This window comes from Orbicella faveolata, unplaced genomic scaffold (assembly GCF_042242905.1).
Source record: "Orbicella faveolata isolate gen_17 unplaced genomic scaffold, um_ofav_v1 contig_34, whole genome shotgun sequence".
Taxonomy (NCBI): Eukaryota; Metazoa; Cnidaria; class Anthozoa; order Scleractinia; family Merulinidae; genus Orbicella; species Orbicella faveolata.
In genome coordinates this window covers 28940001-28955107 of record NW_028301563.1, presented here as the reverse complement: position 1 = coordinate 28955107, position 15107 = coordinate 28940001, and the positions used below count along the sequence as shown (strand labels likewise).

General features: G+C 39.9%; 2 protein-coding genes across 2 annotated transcripts; one reads left to right on the top strand and one right to left on the bottom strand.

The window, feature by feature from the left end:
- Nucleotides 1–1667: 1667 nt before the first annotated feature.
- On the bottom strand, nt 1668–8014 carry LOC149105657 (translation initiation factor eIF2B subunit delta-like). The gene is made up of 8 exons (XM_089271639.1): nt 7865–8014; nt 7261–7337; nt 6547–6649; nt 6030–6160; nt 4817–4908; nt 4015–4100; nt 2893–3073; nt 1668–2171 (listed from the first exon to the last, which is right to left on the bottom strand). The coding sequence occupies exons 1-8, from the start codon at nt 8012–8014 to the stop codon at nt 1966–1968; spliced, it is 1026 nt and encodes a 341-aa protein (XP_089127765.1). The 3' UTR covers nt 1668–1965.
- A 2119-nt stretch (nt 8015–10133) lies between these two features.
- LOC149105656 (uncharacterized) lies at nt 10134–14564 on the top strand. Its single transcript, XM_089271730.1, has 4 exons — nt 10134–10369; nt 11635–11697; nt 13036–13317; nt 13710–14564. The coding sequence occupies exons 1-4, from the start codon at nt 10244–10246 to the stop codon at nt 13764–13766; spliced, it is 528 nt and encodes a 175-aa protein (XP_089127856.1). The 5' UTR covers nt 10134–10243; the 3' UTR covers nt 13767–14564.
- The last annotated feature ends 543 nt before the right edge of the window (nt 14565–15107 follow it).

The following is a 15107-nucleotide window of genomic DNA, read 5'->3' as shown; positions in this document are numbered from 1 at the left end:
TGGTACAGATCCAATTATTTTACCAAATGGGTCTCCTCTCAATTGTTTATTTTATGCAGATGATCTCATATTAATATCAAGCAGTGCTGCTGGTCTTCAAAACCAACTTAATACCCTCCAAAATTATAGCGAGAAATGGTTATTAAAAATTAATTTAAAAAAGACGCAAACCCTAATTTTCCAAAAACAAAATCGTAAATCAACACGTGACAAATTTTCCTTCTTTCTAAATGGAAATCCAATTGCCAAGGCTTCACAGTACACCTACCTTGGCGTTACTTTTAACACTAATGGAAGCTTCTCAAATTCTAAAAAGGCTTTAGTTGAGAGGGCTAGAAGATCCATTTTCGCATCCAAACGTTATCTTGATTTCAATAAACTTCCTATCAATATATGTAATAAACTACTTGATACTCTATTTCAACCTATACTTTTATACGGATCCGAAATCTGGGGAGCATATGATAGCATAAATCTCAAAAAATGGGAAAAAAGACCCTGTGGAAAGACTTCATACACAGTTTTACAAATATTACCTCGGCCTCAACAGAAGAGCACCAAATATTGCCGCTCGAAACGAAACAGGACGGTTGTCACTAAAATTTAATATTCTTCCAAAAATTATTAAATTTTGGCTACATCTTGTCTCTCTCCCAGAAGATAGCGTTGCCAAACAATGCCTCAATATTTCCAATCAACTGGCAAATGAAGCAAAGTCCTCTTTCATGTTAACAGTCAATGAAATCATCAAAAATTATTTAGATGACCAAAACCATCCGCATAATATAAACACACACAATTACAATGAACAAATCATCAAACATAATTTACAAAAACTAAAATGTCACATCTCAAATCATATGAAAAGACACCAAATGGAGATAATTCGGTCTAACAGAAAGTTGAATTTCTACTCAAGTTTTAAAAGAGATGTAAGCAAATCTGAGTACCTAGAACAAGTAAAGAACCTCAAACATAGACAAGCTTTGGCAAAACTCCGATGTGGTAATCATAATCTTAGAATTGAATCTGGGCGACACTGTACTCCCAAATTACCTGAAACTCTTAGAATTTGTCAGTACTGCTGTTCTAACCAAATTGAGAATGAAATGCATTTCTTATTTCATTGTGACCGATACAATAATATTAGACAACAAGTCACAAATGACATCATCAAGAAATATCCAAAATTTGATTCCTTTAATAACACAGAGAAAACAATATTTCTATTTAACAATGCTGATACTTTTATTTGTAAAAAACTAGGTTACTTTACATATGAAGCACTACAAATAAGAGAACTTTGTAACCCTAGAACTTAAAATGAAGAATCTTGTAACTAACTATCTTTTATTTTTCTTTCTGGTTGCTGTTGTATTTTGTTTCGTTTTTGAATTTTTATTTAGCGATTCTGCATTTAGGTAACACCATCTATATGGGAATACCAATAAATTGTTGTTGTTGTTGTTGGTTAGCGTGGAACTACCAATTTTTCTTTTTCCACGTCACGGGAGGTACGCTTATTGCACACGTTCGGACTGTCGGTATCTGCAGTTGCAGCAATCTGGTACTTTCCCGACCGCTGGTCAAGAGGGACGGCTGCTTGGTGTACAATTTATTCTTTTTGAGAGCGCGTATGACTATTTGTGATTAGCTACAGAACGGGGTTTTTGGTAGTTCAAGATCACTCGACGGCTACTCTCTCATTACATTTCTGTCATTTTATTTCTGGTACGATATACTTATGCCTAGGGCGGTTATTTCGGGCGGTTAAGGAAGAGTCCGAACAGTTTCCGACTGAAATAGACCAATGAGATAAAGGTACGACCTCTCCCTGACAGTTGCAACGTCAGCTCGCCGTCACGAAGATGTGTCGTGGCACTTAGCGATGTTTCTCTTGTAAATCGCGGGCTCAGTCGTGTTCAAACTGAGAGGGATACGTCATGTAAGATAAATTGTTATATTCTACTGCTGCTCAGGATTCTGCACTCTTAGTACCACTGGCACAGATGTACAGGGAATCATTCCTACTTCAGTGATCACCATGGAGACGAAATGGGGTGGAGTGACGTCATACACGAGGTTCAGTAAGTGAAGGGAATTGACGTCACGCCAGTCAGACAGAACATCCGGGCTTTCTCTGGTCAGCGGTACTAAGTCATCTGGGTCGCCTGGAGAAAAGATCGTTAAGTCCCGGATTTTAAAATACATCTCTCACCTTGATCCCGTCTAAGCCTATGACGTCACGACAGCACTGGCCTGTCTATTGCCTGACGCGTATTTACGAGCCGGTGGAAAATTTGCGCGCTGAAAGAGGGAAAATTCCTTTCCCAGCAGAGAAACTAACAGACTGGGAATGAAGGAAATTTTAAAAAGTCTACGATAAGACATGGATGTGAATTAACAAGACAATAAGATTATCAGGAGAGCTCAGTCTTGGGACTCAATTTGCGGGTTAACTTCTGTTGAGCTTATTCCAGAATTAAACAAGGTTTCTGATTAGATCAAGTGAACCATTCCATAGAAACTTCTGGGATGGGATAATGATCCATCGCAGGGTTACCTCCCAACATTTCTGGGCAAGTTGCTGCGACAATTCTCTGGGACCTATTTATAATCCTAGGTGGAGACAGGCTCCTCTTGCCCAAGAACACAACACAATAGGGCTTGAATGAGGACCACTTGAAACGCAGGCCAGCAGTACACTAACCGTTAACATCAGTGCATATGAAGGGGCATATCGCAGGGGCAAAATAATGAACTGCACCCAAAAAGTAGACAGAGATATGCTCCAGTGAAATGTCCTGTCGAATGTATCGACCTTTAGACCACCGCTTCTCCAAAAGTTTCGTGAAGGGGAAGCCTACTGTCGTAAATTTACTATTTTCTTACTCAGTTCGTTGGAAACAAAAGAGTCAGTCTGAACTCTGTCGCAGAACTTGTACGTCTCACAACAGACCAACACCGGGACGTTAGAGGCCTGGGCCATCATAGCCACCATGGACGAGCCAACACGTGACTTGACGTAACCATTGGCGAGCAGGGCGTGGGCACCAAGGAACACTTTTGATACCTAGAAAGGAACAGGTAAAGAAAAAATTAACATTGCATGTCATGCTAACATGCTCACATGACAATTTCCATCTTTATTATATGACTGAGAAAATTACTTCATTGTGATTGACTGAGAGCAAGCCAATTTATCGTTAATTCTTAATTTACACTGCAGTGTAAATTAACGCACGCGCGTTCGCAATTTTCTCAGTCATATAATAACTGAGTAATCGTATGAAAGCTCAAGCAATTAAGGATTTATACGTCTTATACTACTCATGATATTTGAAAATTCTATCAAATTGCACGAGCCTAAAGGCTCGTGGAATTTTGAGAGAATTTTCAGATATCACGCGTAATGTAAATCCTTAAATTGCACTCGCATTTATATGATTACCTATACATATGATCTTATTGCTCCAAAACATGAAAAGCAAAAAATACGATGAACACAAACCGTGCAAAACAGACGAAATTATTAGCCATGTTTAGGAATCCTTTTAGTCGCGAAGGCAGCTAATTCGCCAAGAAATGTAAAGGAACTCTCTAGATGACGTTAAAAGATAATTTAAAAACTTTCCTTTGTCGTCAATTGCTTTCAAGACCCGCTTCATCTGCGATCTATCTGAGACAAATTGTTCATCTTGCTAGATAAAATAATACGACAACAAAGCGGATAGCTACTCAAAAATAAATTACAATGTTTAGAGAGGAAACCACATCAGCCTTAATTGGTTTTCGTGCAGTTCCTCTGTCCTGGTCGGGTTGGAATTTGAAGATGTTGGTTTTTGTGGAGGGAAGAAAACCGGAGTACCCGGAGAAAAATTTTCGGAACAAGGCGAGAACCAACCACAAACTCAACCCACATATGTGCACCGGGCCGGAATCGAACCCGGGCTACACTGGTGGGAGGTGAGCGCTCTCACAACTGCGCCATCCGTGCTTCCCAAATACACCAACCTCTTTGATGACGTAAGAAATAGCGCTGATCAACACGTATGAACATCTTATTCCGTGTTTCACCAATCTTCGTAGACACTCCCGACCTGTTGAAGACAAAGATTTTAAACTACTTAACAATTTGAGTATCAGAACAATATTTTAATTTCCTCTTACCGTACCCAAATTCACAATAGCCAATCAAAAGGAAGGTATCCTGTTGTGATATGTTGCGACATCAACTCACTGGCTTGGTATGGCTAGACCACGGTAGTCCCTCTTAGTCCGTCGAGCGTGACCGTAAATAAACCTCGAGGAAAAACTGGCCACGCGAAATCCTGGGAGCGTGAGAAGCGCCCTCCAGGATTTCGCGACGACAAACTAAGTGAACGAGGAACTATAGATCCATAATCTAGGTATGGCTGGATTTGTGGCCGAATTTGGGTGCGATTAATACCTAATCATACCTTTTCAGTTTGTTACGCGTCGTCGGCATATATCAGGTTCGTTTGGTCTCGCCATGAGTATTTTGGTTCGACCAGACTAGCCAAAATACGAACCATGGCATGACCAAGCTCGCTTGATATACCGCCGAACTGAACCGAAAAGGTACGATTAGGTATAAATAAGGAAAGAGCCCACGAGTGTGAACGGATCTTTTGGCGGGAAACGGCAAAACCTGTCGTCATAGTCGTCATGAGACGAAAATGTCCGAAGCTTGACCGAAGGCTCTCGGAGAACACCGAAAATCGCCGAAGATGCTTAAAATTAGCTTTTACTGGTTCATTAAGGCTATACTGCGACGAAAAAAAGCACAACTTACCTTCAAACTTTGGTCTGGAGTCAACAACAACCACTCTGAATTTCTTGCCGGCATTATGGGCATCTTTTAAAATTTTCAAAACTAACGAAGAGCTAGAGAGTAGAAAGTAAAAAGGAAAACGCAAAACTTGAGAATGAGCTACCTGACAAGCAAATTATTAAGATGGAGAAATTTGAAAACGCTTTTACTTCTACCATTAGGCCTACCGTCCACACTAATCCGTCACGAAAAACGGAGTTTTTCGAAAACGCTTTTCAAATCGGAGGAATTTCAAAACGCCGACTTTTCGTTTTGGTATGAACGGAAAACATTGTGAAAGCAGAGATTTTCTAAAACGATGGCGTTACGATAATCATGTGATTTCTCTAACAGAGTTTTCCTCAAACACAAATCCAAAATGACCGGTGATTGAAGCATTGTCAAATTCTTCCGGCGTAGGGTGGACGGAAAACCTTTGATGCGTTTTCAGAGTGAAACCTTCGTTTTCAAATTTCTCCTGCAGAGCGCGGACGGGGCCTGAGGATCGTGAGACCAAAACCAAAGTAATCACTCTAGCCAATCACAAAGGACGCAGACAATACAATGAACCAATCAAAACACCAAGAAAATACATTTAGCTGACGCGCGAATCACGATTGATTTTGGTTTTACTTCTGATTGGACGAAAGTGTGGCGCGAGTTTTCAAAGCCAACCGGTAGCGTAGTTGATGCAAAACCAAAGCAAATGCGAATTACTTTCGACATTAAAGTGAAAAAAAAAATTGTTCAAATGTTGTTTATAGTGATCAATGCGCTTAGCTACACCTAGCTAGTTCTCAGGCATCTACTTAAACTGACAGAAACAAATATATCAATTGAACATAATATATAGGGTTAAAAATCCCAGCTGGCGGGAAACAGACCAGATGGCTATTTACAAGCATGACCGAGGAGTTGAACTAGGGCCTACCGAGAAACAAATCCGGCTTCGCGGTCAGAGCGGGAATTGAAAACGCGACCTCCGGATTTCAGGTCGGCGCCCTAACCACTCCACCACACTACCTCTAAATCGCTTCAACACAAATCTCTGTAGAGCTCCGTCAAAAGTATGTAACATTTGCAGTCCAATTTCAGTCCTTTATTGAGCGTCAAAGAGATGAGAGCGTAAAGGGAAATATTCTGTTCTTTTGTGCTTCTTTTAGAAGAGTTTACAAGAACATTTTATGATACACACCAAGCGTATGTGAGTATCACATCTCCATCGTTGATCTTCGTTCTTACATATGTCTCGGAGATGGCAACGCCGGCTAAAACAATTTTTTCCTGGATAAACTTTTCGATGCTCTGTATAAGATTCCTCTTAGCCTGGAAAGAATAAAAAATATATATTGAGGAACTACATGCACACGTACATGGACATGTACACTGCGAGCAGTTTTCCCCTTGCTGCCTAATAAGTTATATATAGTTACAATAATTTTGGAAATACGGAGAGGAACAGGGGAATTCCCCCCCCCCCACCTGCCCACCTGCCCCCCTCCCCCCCACCGCCCCCCGTAACCAATTCTAACACTCTTACACACCCGGTTGCTTTGATCAAAAGCAAATAGCGCTCCGCCTACTTTACAATTTCCTCCTGCTATTTGAGTTCAATTTGAAAACCCTGAACTGAACAAAGCTTGACATTTCCTCTCCCCATCACCCAATAAACCCCACAAGCTTATGTGTAACTGCTACAAACATAAACTAACCTGATCTTCAGCCATGTCAGGTGGTGTGTGAGTGATCTGCAGCTTTAGATATTTAATGGCATTGCCCATACTAACAGACAGAGGCCGACATTGAGTCAAAAAACTGAAAACAAAAATAAAAACAAAACAAAACAGATTTGAAGAAAATGTGACAAACATATTTATTTATCTACGCGGCAAAGATGTCCTCACTTCTCTCAGTTTTGTCACTGAGTCACAGGCGACCTGTGGAGTCAGGCCTTACAGGCGTAGTATAATTCAGAAGTTGAAACAAAATGTTTCAATATATTGTTGATTTTAGTTTCATCAATTTGTGGAAATGCATCATTCTGTGACATAAAAAGTACTACCCCGCTAGGATGCATAACTCTATTAAACATTCATATACTACCATCGTTTTTGTATCACTTAAATCTGTAAAAGTTTTCACATAACTAGTTATAATTTAGTGAATTCAGTGTAGAAAAGTTCAATGCAGAAAAATTGTGTCCTTAAAATTGAACACATACAGGTCTGCATAATGTAACAAACTGCAAAAAACATCCATAACATTTGACCTGCCTGTTCCACAAGATCTTTTGACATTTTTTAACTTGTATTTAAAAATAAAAGCATGGTGTGAGTTCCAAGTTCATTTAGTCAAAGAACATTTGAATGAAAAAAGAGAGAAGATATGTGCTGCACAACTGTCAGCGACAAATTTGCATCCTTTACCTAATACTTGGTTTAATCTTTGCATCCAGGTCGCTGCAAAGCTCCTTCTGAGGTGGAGTGACATAATCTGCAATCAACTGCACAGAGTAAGACATCATTGAAATCAATGTTTTTGTAACATCCCATTACCCTATGTTCAGCCCCTGGTTCAAATACCTTTTACTGGTTATTCTAACTTCTACCTGTTTACTGTGCATTTTGCTTACAGTGAATTATGAGAATTTAGTGTTACGTATATCAACGGCGAAAAATGAAAATGACTGTAGAGCAGTCATGCGAAGGTGTGTTGGCCTCAATTGGTTAGAGCGCTCGACTCTGGATCAAGCGGTCCGGGTTTGAGCCCTAGCCAGGCACATTGTGTCGTGTTCTTGGGCAAGACATTTTACTCTCACAATACATGTACCTATCTTCACCCAGGCGTATAGAAAGGCACCAACAAATGTAATGCTGTGGGGTAACCCTGCAATGGATTAGCATCCCATCCAGGGAGGAGTAAAAATACACCTGGACACTCCTTGCTGCAGAGAGCGGGATAAGCCTGATGGGCCACGTGGCTCATATACAGACTTAACCTTAACCTTACGTACAGTAATCATCTCCTTACCTTTTTGAAAGATAGAAGCAAAGCAACACATCGTGCATTTGATCCACAAATGATCCCTTTAGCATACTGCACACCAAGTTTGATTACTGCTGGATGAATGTTGCTGTTCCCTGCACTTCCCAAACTTTGTGGACAAACATAATTCAACATGTAAGTGATGAAAACCACAATATTATTATATTCTGCTTACAATTCAGTATTTACGTAAATATATTCTGAACATGACATCAGAACTAATGATCTCCATTGGATGCAGAGAAGTATAACAAACAGATTTTTATTAATATAGCTGTCTTTTCCACTGTATCTGTAATTTATAATTTAAACATACTTAAGCAAATCTCTGGAAAGGTTCAGAGATTTACGAATGTAAGTTAACCCTTTAAGCAATAGAGCACTTTTACCATGTTCACTTAGCCTCATCTTAACACCAGGAGGGTTGGGAGAATTTAAGACAGTTATGCAAACCTAAGACGTAGTCGGGGGCTTGCATAACTTTCAAGAATTCTCCCAGCCCCCAAAGTGTTTAGATGAAGCTATGTAAACATGGAAAAAGAGCTCTAAATATTGCTTTTATAAAATAATTCTCAAAAATACGTGCAACGTCACAACTGTGTTTACATACTCTCATTTAAACACACCTATTGGCCAATGAGAGTGTGCATAGTAGCTCAGTTAATTATTTTATAATATCGGATGCAAGCTTGTTTGAACCATACATGTATAACAACTGCATATTTATAAAATAAGATAGAAGGTACAAACTGAATTTAAGAACAGTGTACAGTAAATAGCTGCAGATCTACGTGATTTAATTCTTACAAATAATGACTGATCATTTTTCCTTAAATTTAAAAGAAAGATGGCACGAAAATCAGAAAGGTAGGTTGGGACACTGATACATAATGAATTTCAATGTTCAAATTCCAACTAAGCACCAACTATTTGCATGATATCATACACAATGCACACATACTAACGATATTGCATGTCTTGTACCTTATTTCTTGTGTTAAGGACAAGTCCTTTTCATATTGATGAAGATGAGAAAATAAACCAACTTTCTGCTGAGGGGTTGTCCGTTGAGAGACCTAGCAAAAATTATTGATCAAAATGTGAGCAAAAAATAACCTCAATATAATAAAATTAATCATAAAAATTACAATTTCCTCGATTGTAATTGGTTTAAAAAACTCCTATTTTCCACTAATTCACTTGCTAAGTTGTTATCGCACAGTTGGTTATTGGACAGTTTCTTACTGGACAGTTTGTTGAGGGCTTCCGTGTTTACCAATTATTAGAGGATGGGATCCCCTCTGTATAAAATGAGACCTCTTTAAGTAGATTATGAAATGTTGTGTTGAAAGGAAACACGTTTTAGTAAATGTGGTAGAAGAGCGACAGCAGTTTAATGGCCAATTCGCTCTATAAGACAAGCTTGCAGGGAATCATGGTTCATCAAAAGACATCATCCATGCAGTTCAAGATGATGACTACAATTAGGAACGATAGCGCATCTCTTAGAGAGAGTTGGCCCTCGAAAAAAAGAGTTGGTACCGGCCACAATTAGTGTCGAAGTTTCTAATTGTAGACCTCTGTATTCGGGGAATCCTAAGTCAAAGGAGCGGGGCTCCTCGATGTCTCATTAAGCTGGGTAAACTGCGGATTGTGGTATCACTTGAAACAAACAAAACAGGCGTATTGATAGCTAGTCGGCTAGAGGTGCTTATGCAATGACGACGGCGGCGCCGAGGAAAACCCATAGTGAAAAAAGGATTTATAATTACTTTCGAATGTTGCAATTTTCTTGATCTGTTCAGTACGCCAATCGGTCTAAAAACTTGTTCAGGCTAAATATCTGGTGACAGCGTTCAACCAGTTCCAAAAGAAAATACACAACATCAGTCGTCGCGATTCAGATTCTCCGAAACACGCAGAAGTTGGTTATTGCCGTTTTGTAGAGGACAGAAAAGAAACATATATTAAAAATACACGTGCAAAGCCATAGTTTTGCTCATGAAACTTTTTCCTTTCGCTGACGTTCTTGTTCGCGTCGCCGTCGCTGTAACAGACGAGGCCATAGAGAAAGAAAACTGAAAAGCGTCATAAAGCAAGGCCGAATCCACGTCTGAAGAGCTGACCGCAAAGTTAATTATCTTTTAGTTTCGCCCGTGAATTTACATGTACAGACGTAGCGGTCTTAAATCTGGACATAAAATCACGTATTCGTGAGACTCTATCCGAAGGGCCTTTCACCTATTATGCTGAATTCTGTCTGCATTTATCAGTGGACAGCTCACTAGCTTTTGAAAATTGAAGCGCTTACACCTTTTCCTAAAGCCAGCTTAAAATTGCGCAAAATAGGCGTCACGTCTTGAAATGGAGATTTGGATAGTTCAGATTTTGATGTCATTTATCTTCTTAACGCTCGGGTTGGTCGACGGATTTCAAGCGCGATGTGTTCTATCAAGCTTCCTCTTCATACCATGTTGGATAGCTGTTCTTGTAAGTACACTGCGGAGATGTAACATGATCAGTCCATGCTAGAATATTGTCTCTTCTTCTCCTTTACAATGTTTTTAAAGTAGATTAAAACTTGAAAACAACCGATGAAGAACCAGTTGCAGCTTGGGTTTATACGTAGGTGACAATGAATTGCTTTTACAACGTTCGATAAATTTTCGATTTTTCGATAATATTTTCCTTTGGTAGCGTTCGCGACAGCATGCAAGATTTCATGCCTACATACACATTTTCGTCAGCACTACGTTTACTATCTGACTTCAGTAGAGTATATAAAGAAGTGAATTGCTTGATGTTTTTATCAAGTGTGAGACCACTACGGCTGTGCTTCAGATTTCATTTCCGGGTCTCGTTACGTATATTCATGCCATCGAGCCCAGAACCTTCCACGAGCCAGACTATGCAATGCTAGGGGACGTTTTCGAAGCGCTCAAATTCCATCTTGATAGGACGATAGTAAGCTTTACACCAGGCTTGGTCTCTCAAACAACCAGTGAAACTCAGAAATTGGAAAAAGCGGCTGAAGCCGGAAAGCTGAAGCTCGAAGGTTACAATATTAATGCGCGTTTCTTTGGAATCACGCATAACAAGGGTAAAGGGACTCTGAACGAGCTTGGCAGTCTCCAGAGAAGAGGTCGATCATGAAATGAAATATGTTCGCGCCATCGCCAAAAAAAAAAAAAAAAAAAAAAAAAAACTACAGCTTGCTGACAAGAGCAATGCCGGTAGGCTGGCCCGGGTCAAAGAAAATCAGACTAGGGATCTCGCGAGCGATTCAGGGCGAGGACAACAAGAGGATCGAAAAAGCGAAAGAAAGAACTGTAGAGAAGAGGAGACAGAATGCTCTCAAAAGTGCGGAGAAGAACGAGAATTTGTCTAGCGCTTGAAATGACCGCACAAGTGGTGATAGGATAGGATTTTTTTATAAAATTAAGAGTGCTCACAATGCAAGTGATCTCACTCTGCCTGCTTTTCACTCTTCGACATTCTGCTACGCTTCTTTGACTAAAGACTCACAGGAAACTCGGGCTCGTGGTCCAAAGATTAAATAGCTAATGATTTAGAATCAACCAGGGCCTGTGAGGTCAGCTATGTTAGTAGGAAGAGAGAAAAAAAAACTTACCAGTTGAGAATGCTATAGAAGTAAGTTCGAACATCCATCTGTTCTATGGAAATATTAAAAAGCACGATTTATCTTTAAGTTTCCATTTTATATTGACGGCGAACTGCTTTCTGTTTTTACCAAGGTGTTGTCCACTGGTATCATGGGGCTGGCATTGTCCACCTCGGCTAGACACTCTCTAACTTTGGTAAGACCTACACAGTAATGAAAGCCTGTTTCATTGATTTTAGACTTGTATAGACTTTGAGATTCCTCTATGATTGTCATAAATTACGTTGTTCTACCTCCGAACTGAGATACGTTTTCCGATTGGAGGAGAACGTGTCACGTGTCGTGGGTTAAAACTCACTAACTCGCCAGGGCGAACAAAATTCACTGACTCCCTAGGGAAACAACAACTTGAACTTTTGACTCACACATGATCAGGACGCGCTCCTTGAAACCGCGGCAAATTTGTGAGCCAGCCGGCGTCAAGCAAACGATTTCTTCGCACTTTTTTCTATCTTTGAGTTGGGAGGTATAATAAAACACTTGATGACTGGTCCCGCGGGAAACAGTGAGTTTTGGATCCCCTCGACCTCAACGTTCCTTTCGGCTCCACCTCGGGGAACACTGAGGGTCTCGGGAAATAAAACTCACTGTTCCCCTCGAGGCCAGTCATTAAGTGCTTATTATACCTTATCATAGGAAATTAATGATGCACTTTGACAACGCGGAAGAAAATTTACGTTACACAAAATTAACGCGCCTAAGTTTATTTTACGCAAATTTGCTGTAACACAAACGTCTCAACATACATATCTAAAGGGCAAAAAGTATTTCCAGTCATTGTTAGCTCATTGGAAATCCCCATTAAGGTGACCGTGAAATGGGAAGACGAAATGACCTTGGAAAATTTAAGAAGAAGGACTGAGGAAGTTAGCTATCCCCTCGGTTAGTGGTGGAGGCAGCGATAGTAGTAGTGATAGTGGCATTGGCAATGGCAATGGAAGTGGAAGTGGAGTTGAAATTGATGAAATTAAACGTGGCAGTGGCAGTGGCAGTGGCAGTGGCAGTGGCAGTGGCAGTGGCAGTGGCAGTGGCAGTGGCAGTGGCAGTGGCAGTGGCAGTGGCAGTGGCAGTGGCAGTGGCAGTGGCAGTGGCAGTGGCAGTGGCAGTGGCAGTGGCAGTGGCAGTGGCAGTGGCAGTGGCAGTGGCAGTGGCAGTGGCAGTGGCAGTGGCAGTGGCAGTGGCAGTTGCGGTGGTGGTGGCAGTGGCAATGGCAGTGGCACTGTTAGTGGTGGAGGCAGCGATAGTAGTAGTGATAGTGGCATTGGCAATGGCAATGGAAGTGGAAGTGGAATTGAAATTGATGAATGATCGGTGGCGGTGGCGGTGGCGGTGGCGGTGTAGTAGTGATAGTGGTTAACAGAAACAACCATCGCTATTTGACTATCAGTGATGGTGGTAAAAAAAACTTACATGCAGTAGTTACAACAAAACTTTTAGCACTCTAAGACTACCCTCTCTTTCGCATTGGTTATAGATAATGGCTTTGAGGTCTGTCAGCATGGCGTGTGCCGTAATATCAGTAATAACAGTGTGCATCTATTCTTCTGCTGTGACCAGTCTCGTGAGGAGCAAATACATGAGTAGTACTGCAAAACTGACCAAAATCAAGTACACAGAACGAGAGAAGGCCATGTTAGGCATATCGTTCTTGGTTCTTATATTTTCCATCTTTGAGATTATCCTGGGTTTTGGAAGCGCTTTGATTGGTGATGCAGGTGCATCAGGCAAAGGCTACCAGCCCTTGAGAGAAATTCAGGTATTTCAAGCTATAACTGCTTAGTTACTGCAAGATATGACAGAACATGTGGGAAGCGCGGTGGCTTCATAGTTAATACGCTAGTATTGAGCGGTTTAGGCCCCGATTCAGGTCCCGAGTCCCGGTCCCGAGTCAGGTCCCGAGTCCCCGGTCAGGTCCCGAGTCCCGGCTGGACAATATTTATAAAGAGCACAGCTACCTTCAGTCATAACTTACAACTGTTATCAATGTAGGCATGTGCAAACAGACCGAATAAATAAATAAATTAAATAAATAAATGAATAAATAAATAATTCGAGAAAGGACAATTATATTCCAACATTTCATTCTCGCAAAGAGCTGAATAAATATGTTGTTCCTTACATAAACTAACACTGCTACTTTAATTTTAGGTATGGCAAAGGAATCACAAAACAGAAGCTGGACAAATCTCACTGCAAACAGCCTAAGTAATTAGCAGCTTAGCCGATGCTACATGTTCTGGGATGTAGTTAATAATAGCAATAATAACAATAACACTAATAACAATATTTTTTTGATAATAATAATAATAATTTTATTAAGCTCATTAAAATTCTTCACTAAAACTTTACAAGATAAATGTTTCCAGCACAACTGAATATTTACAATTAACAATTCTAATAAAGTCGTTCGGAAAGGAAGCAGAATGCAATTTACAGAAATGAATAAAATTGAGAAGAGCTGAAAATTGGAATGACTTGTATTTAAACAAGTCATTCCAATTCTTAGCTCTTCTCAATTTTAGAAAATGTCACAAAAACGTAGCAAAAGTATTTGCGGTTTGTGTCATCGATAGTACGTGAGAAGTAATCAAAAAACAAAAGAAAATTACTCTCAAACTTTACAATACACATTCTACTACTACTAATACTACTACTTCTACTTACTGCTGCTGCGGCTGCTGCTAGTACTACTACTACTACTAATCATAATAATAATAATAATAGCAGTAATAATAAAAGCACGAACACAATAATAGCAGTAATAATAATAACAGTAGTGCTAATAGTAAAAATAATAGTTGATAGTAAAATGGCATTTTAATCATAATATAGTTTAGCAATAATATATGCTTGATGATAAGCTAGTTGTATCATAAGCTCGAATAACTCTTGAAACAGTTTCTAGATCAGTTACAACAATAAAATTATGTACTAAATATCACGAGATGTTTTGCACTTATTTACAGAATTCAAAAATGAGAAAAATGAGCTTTATAGTCCTAACAGTTATTGTTTTGACTTCCAGAAACGTTTACGAAACTTCTTCTCTATTTCCCCATATTAGCTTCTACAGCTTTTTCGACAAAGGTTGTCCTACAAAAACGCATAAACGTTAATGCGACCATGTCGATTGGTATGTATGTAATAGTAACTGGACCAAGTGGAATACAATTCAGGGAGTAATCGCACGTTCTCATAATTTCATTTTGAAATTACGAGCACGACTACTCCCTAACTTGACACGAAATCCAATTACTACTTAATCGTATCTATAACAAATTTCGGAATTAGAAATGTCTTTTGAGAACTTAAAACTCAGACCAGAAAGGCGTCCAATACTCGGCTCAATTGCCCTTCATACCCCCTTCCCTGAAACAGCCTATAGAAACGCCTCTCCCCTCCACACCTTCTTGGAGTATCGAGCATGCACAATTCAACAAATTGACGTCAGCTTTTTATGCGTCTGTCCTTTTATTGATGATAAATTGCGTCATAACATTGTCAAAGTAGCTGTGGGACAACGAGCCATAATGACGCAAACATTGT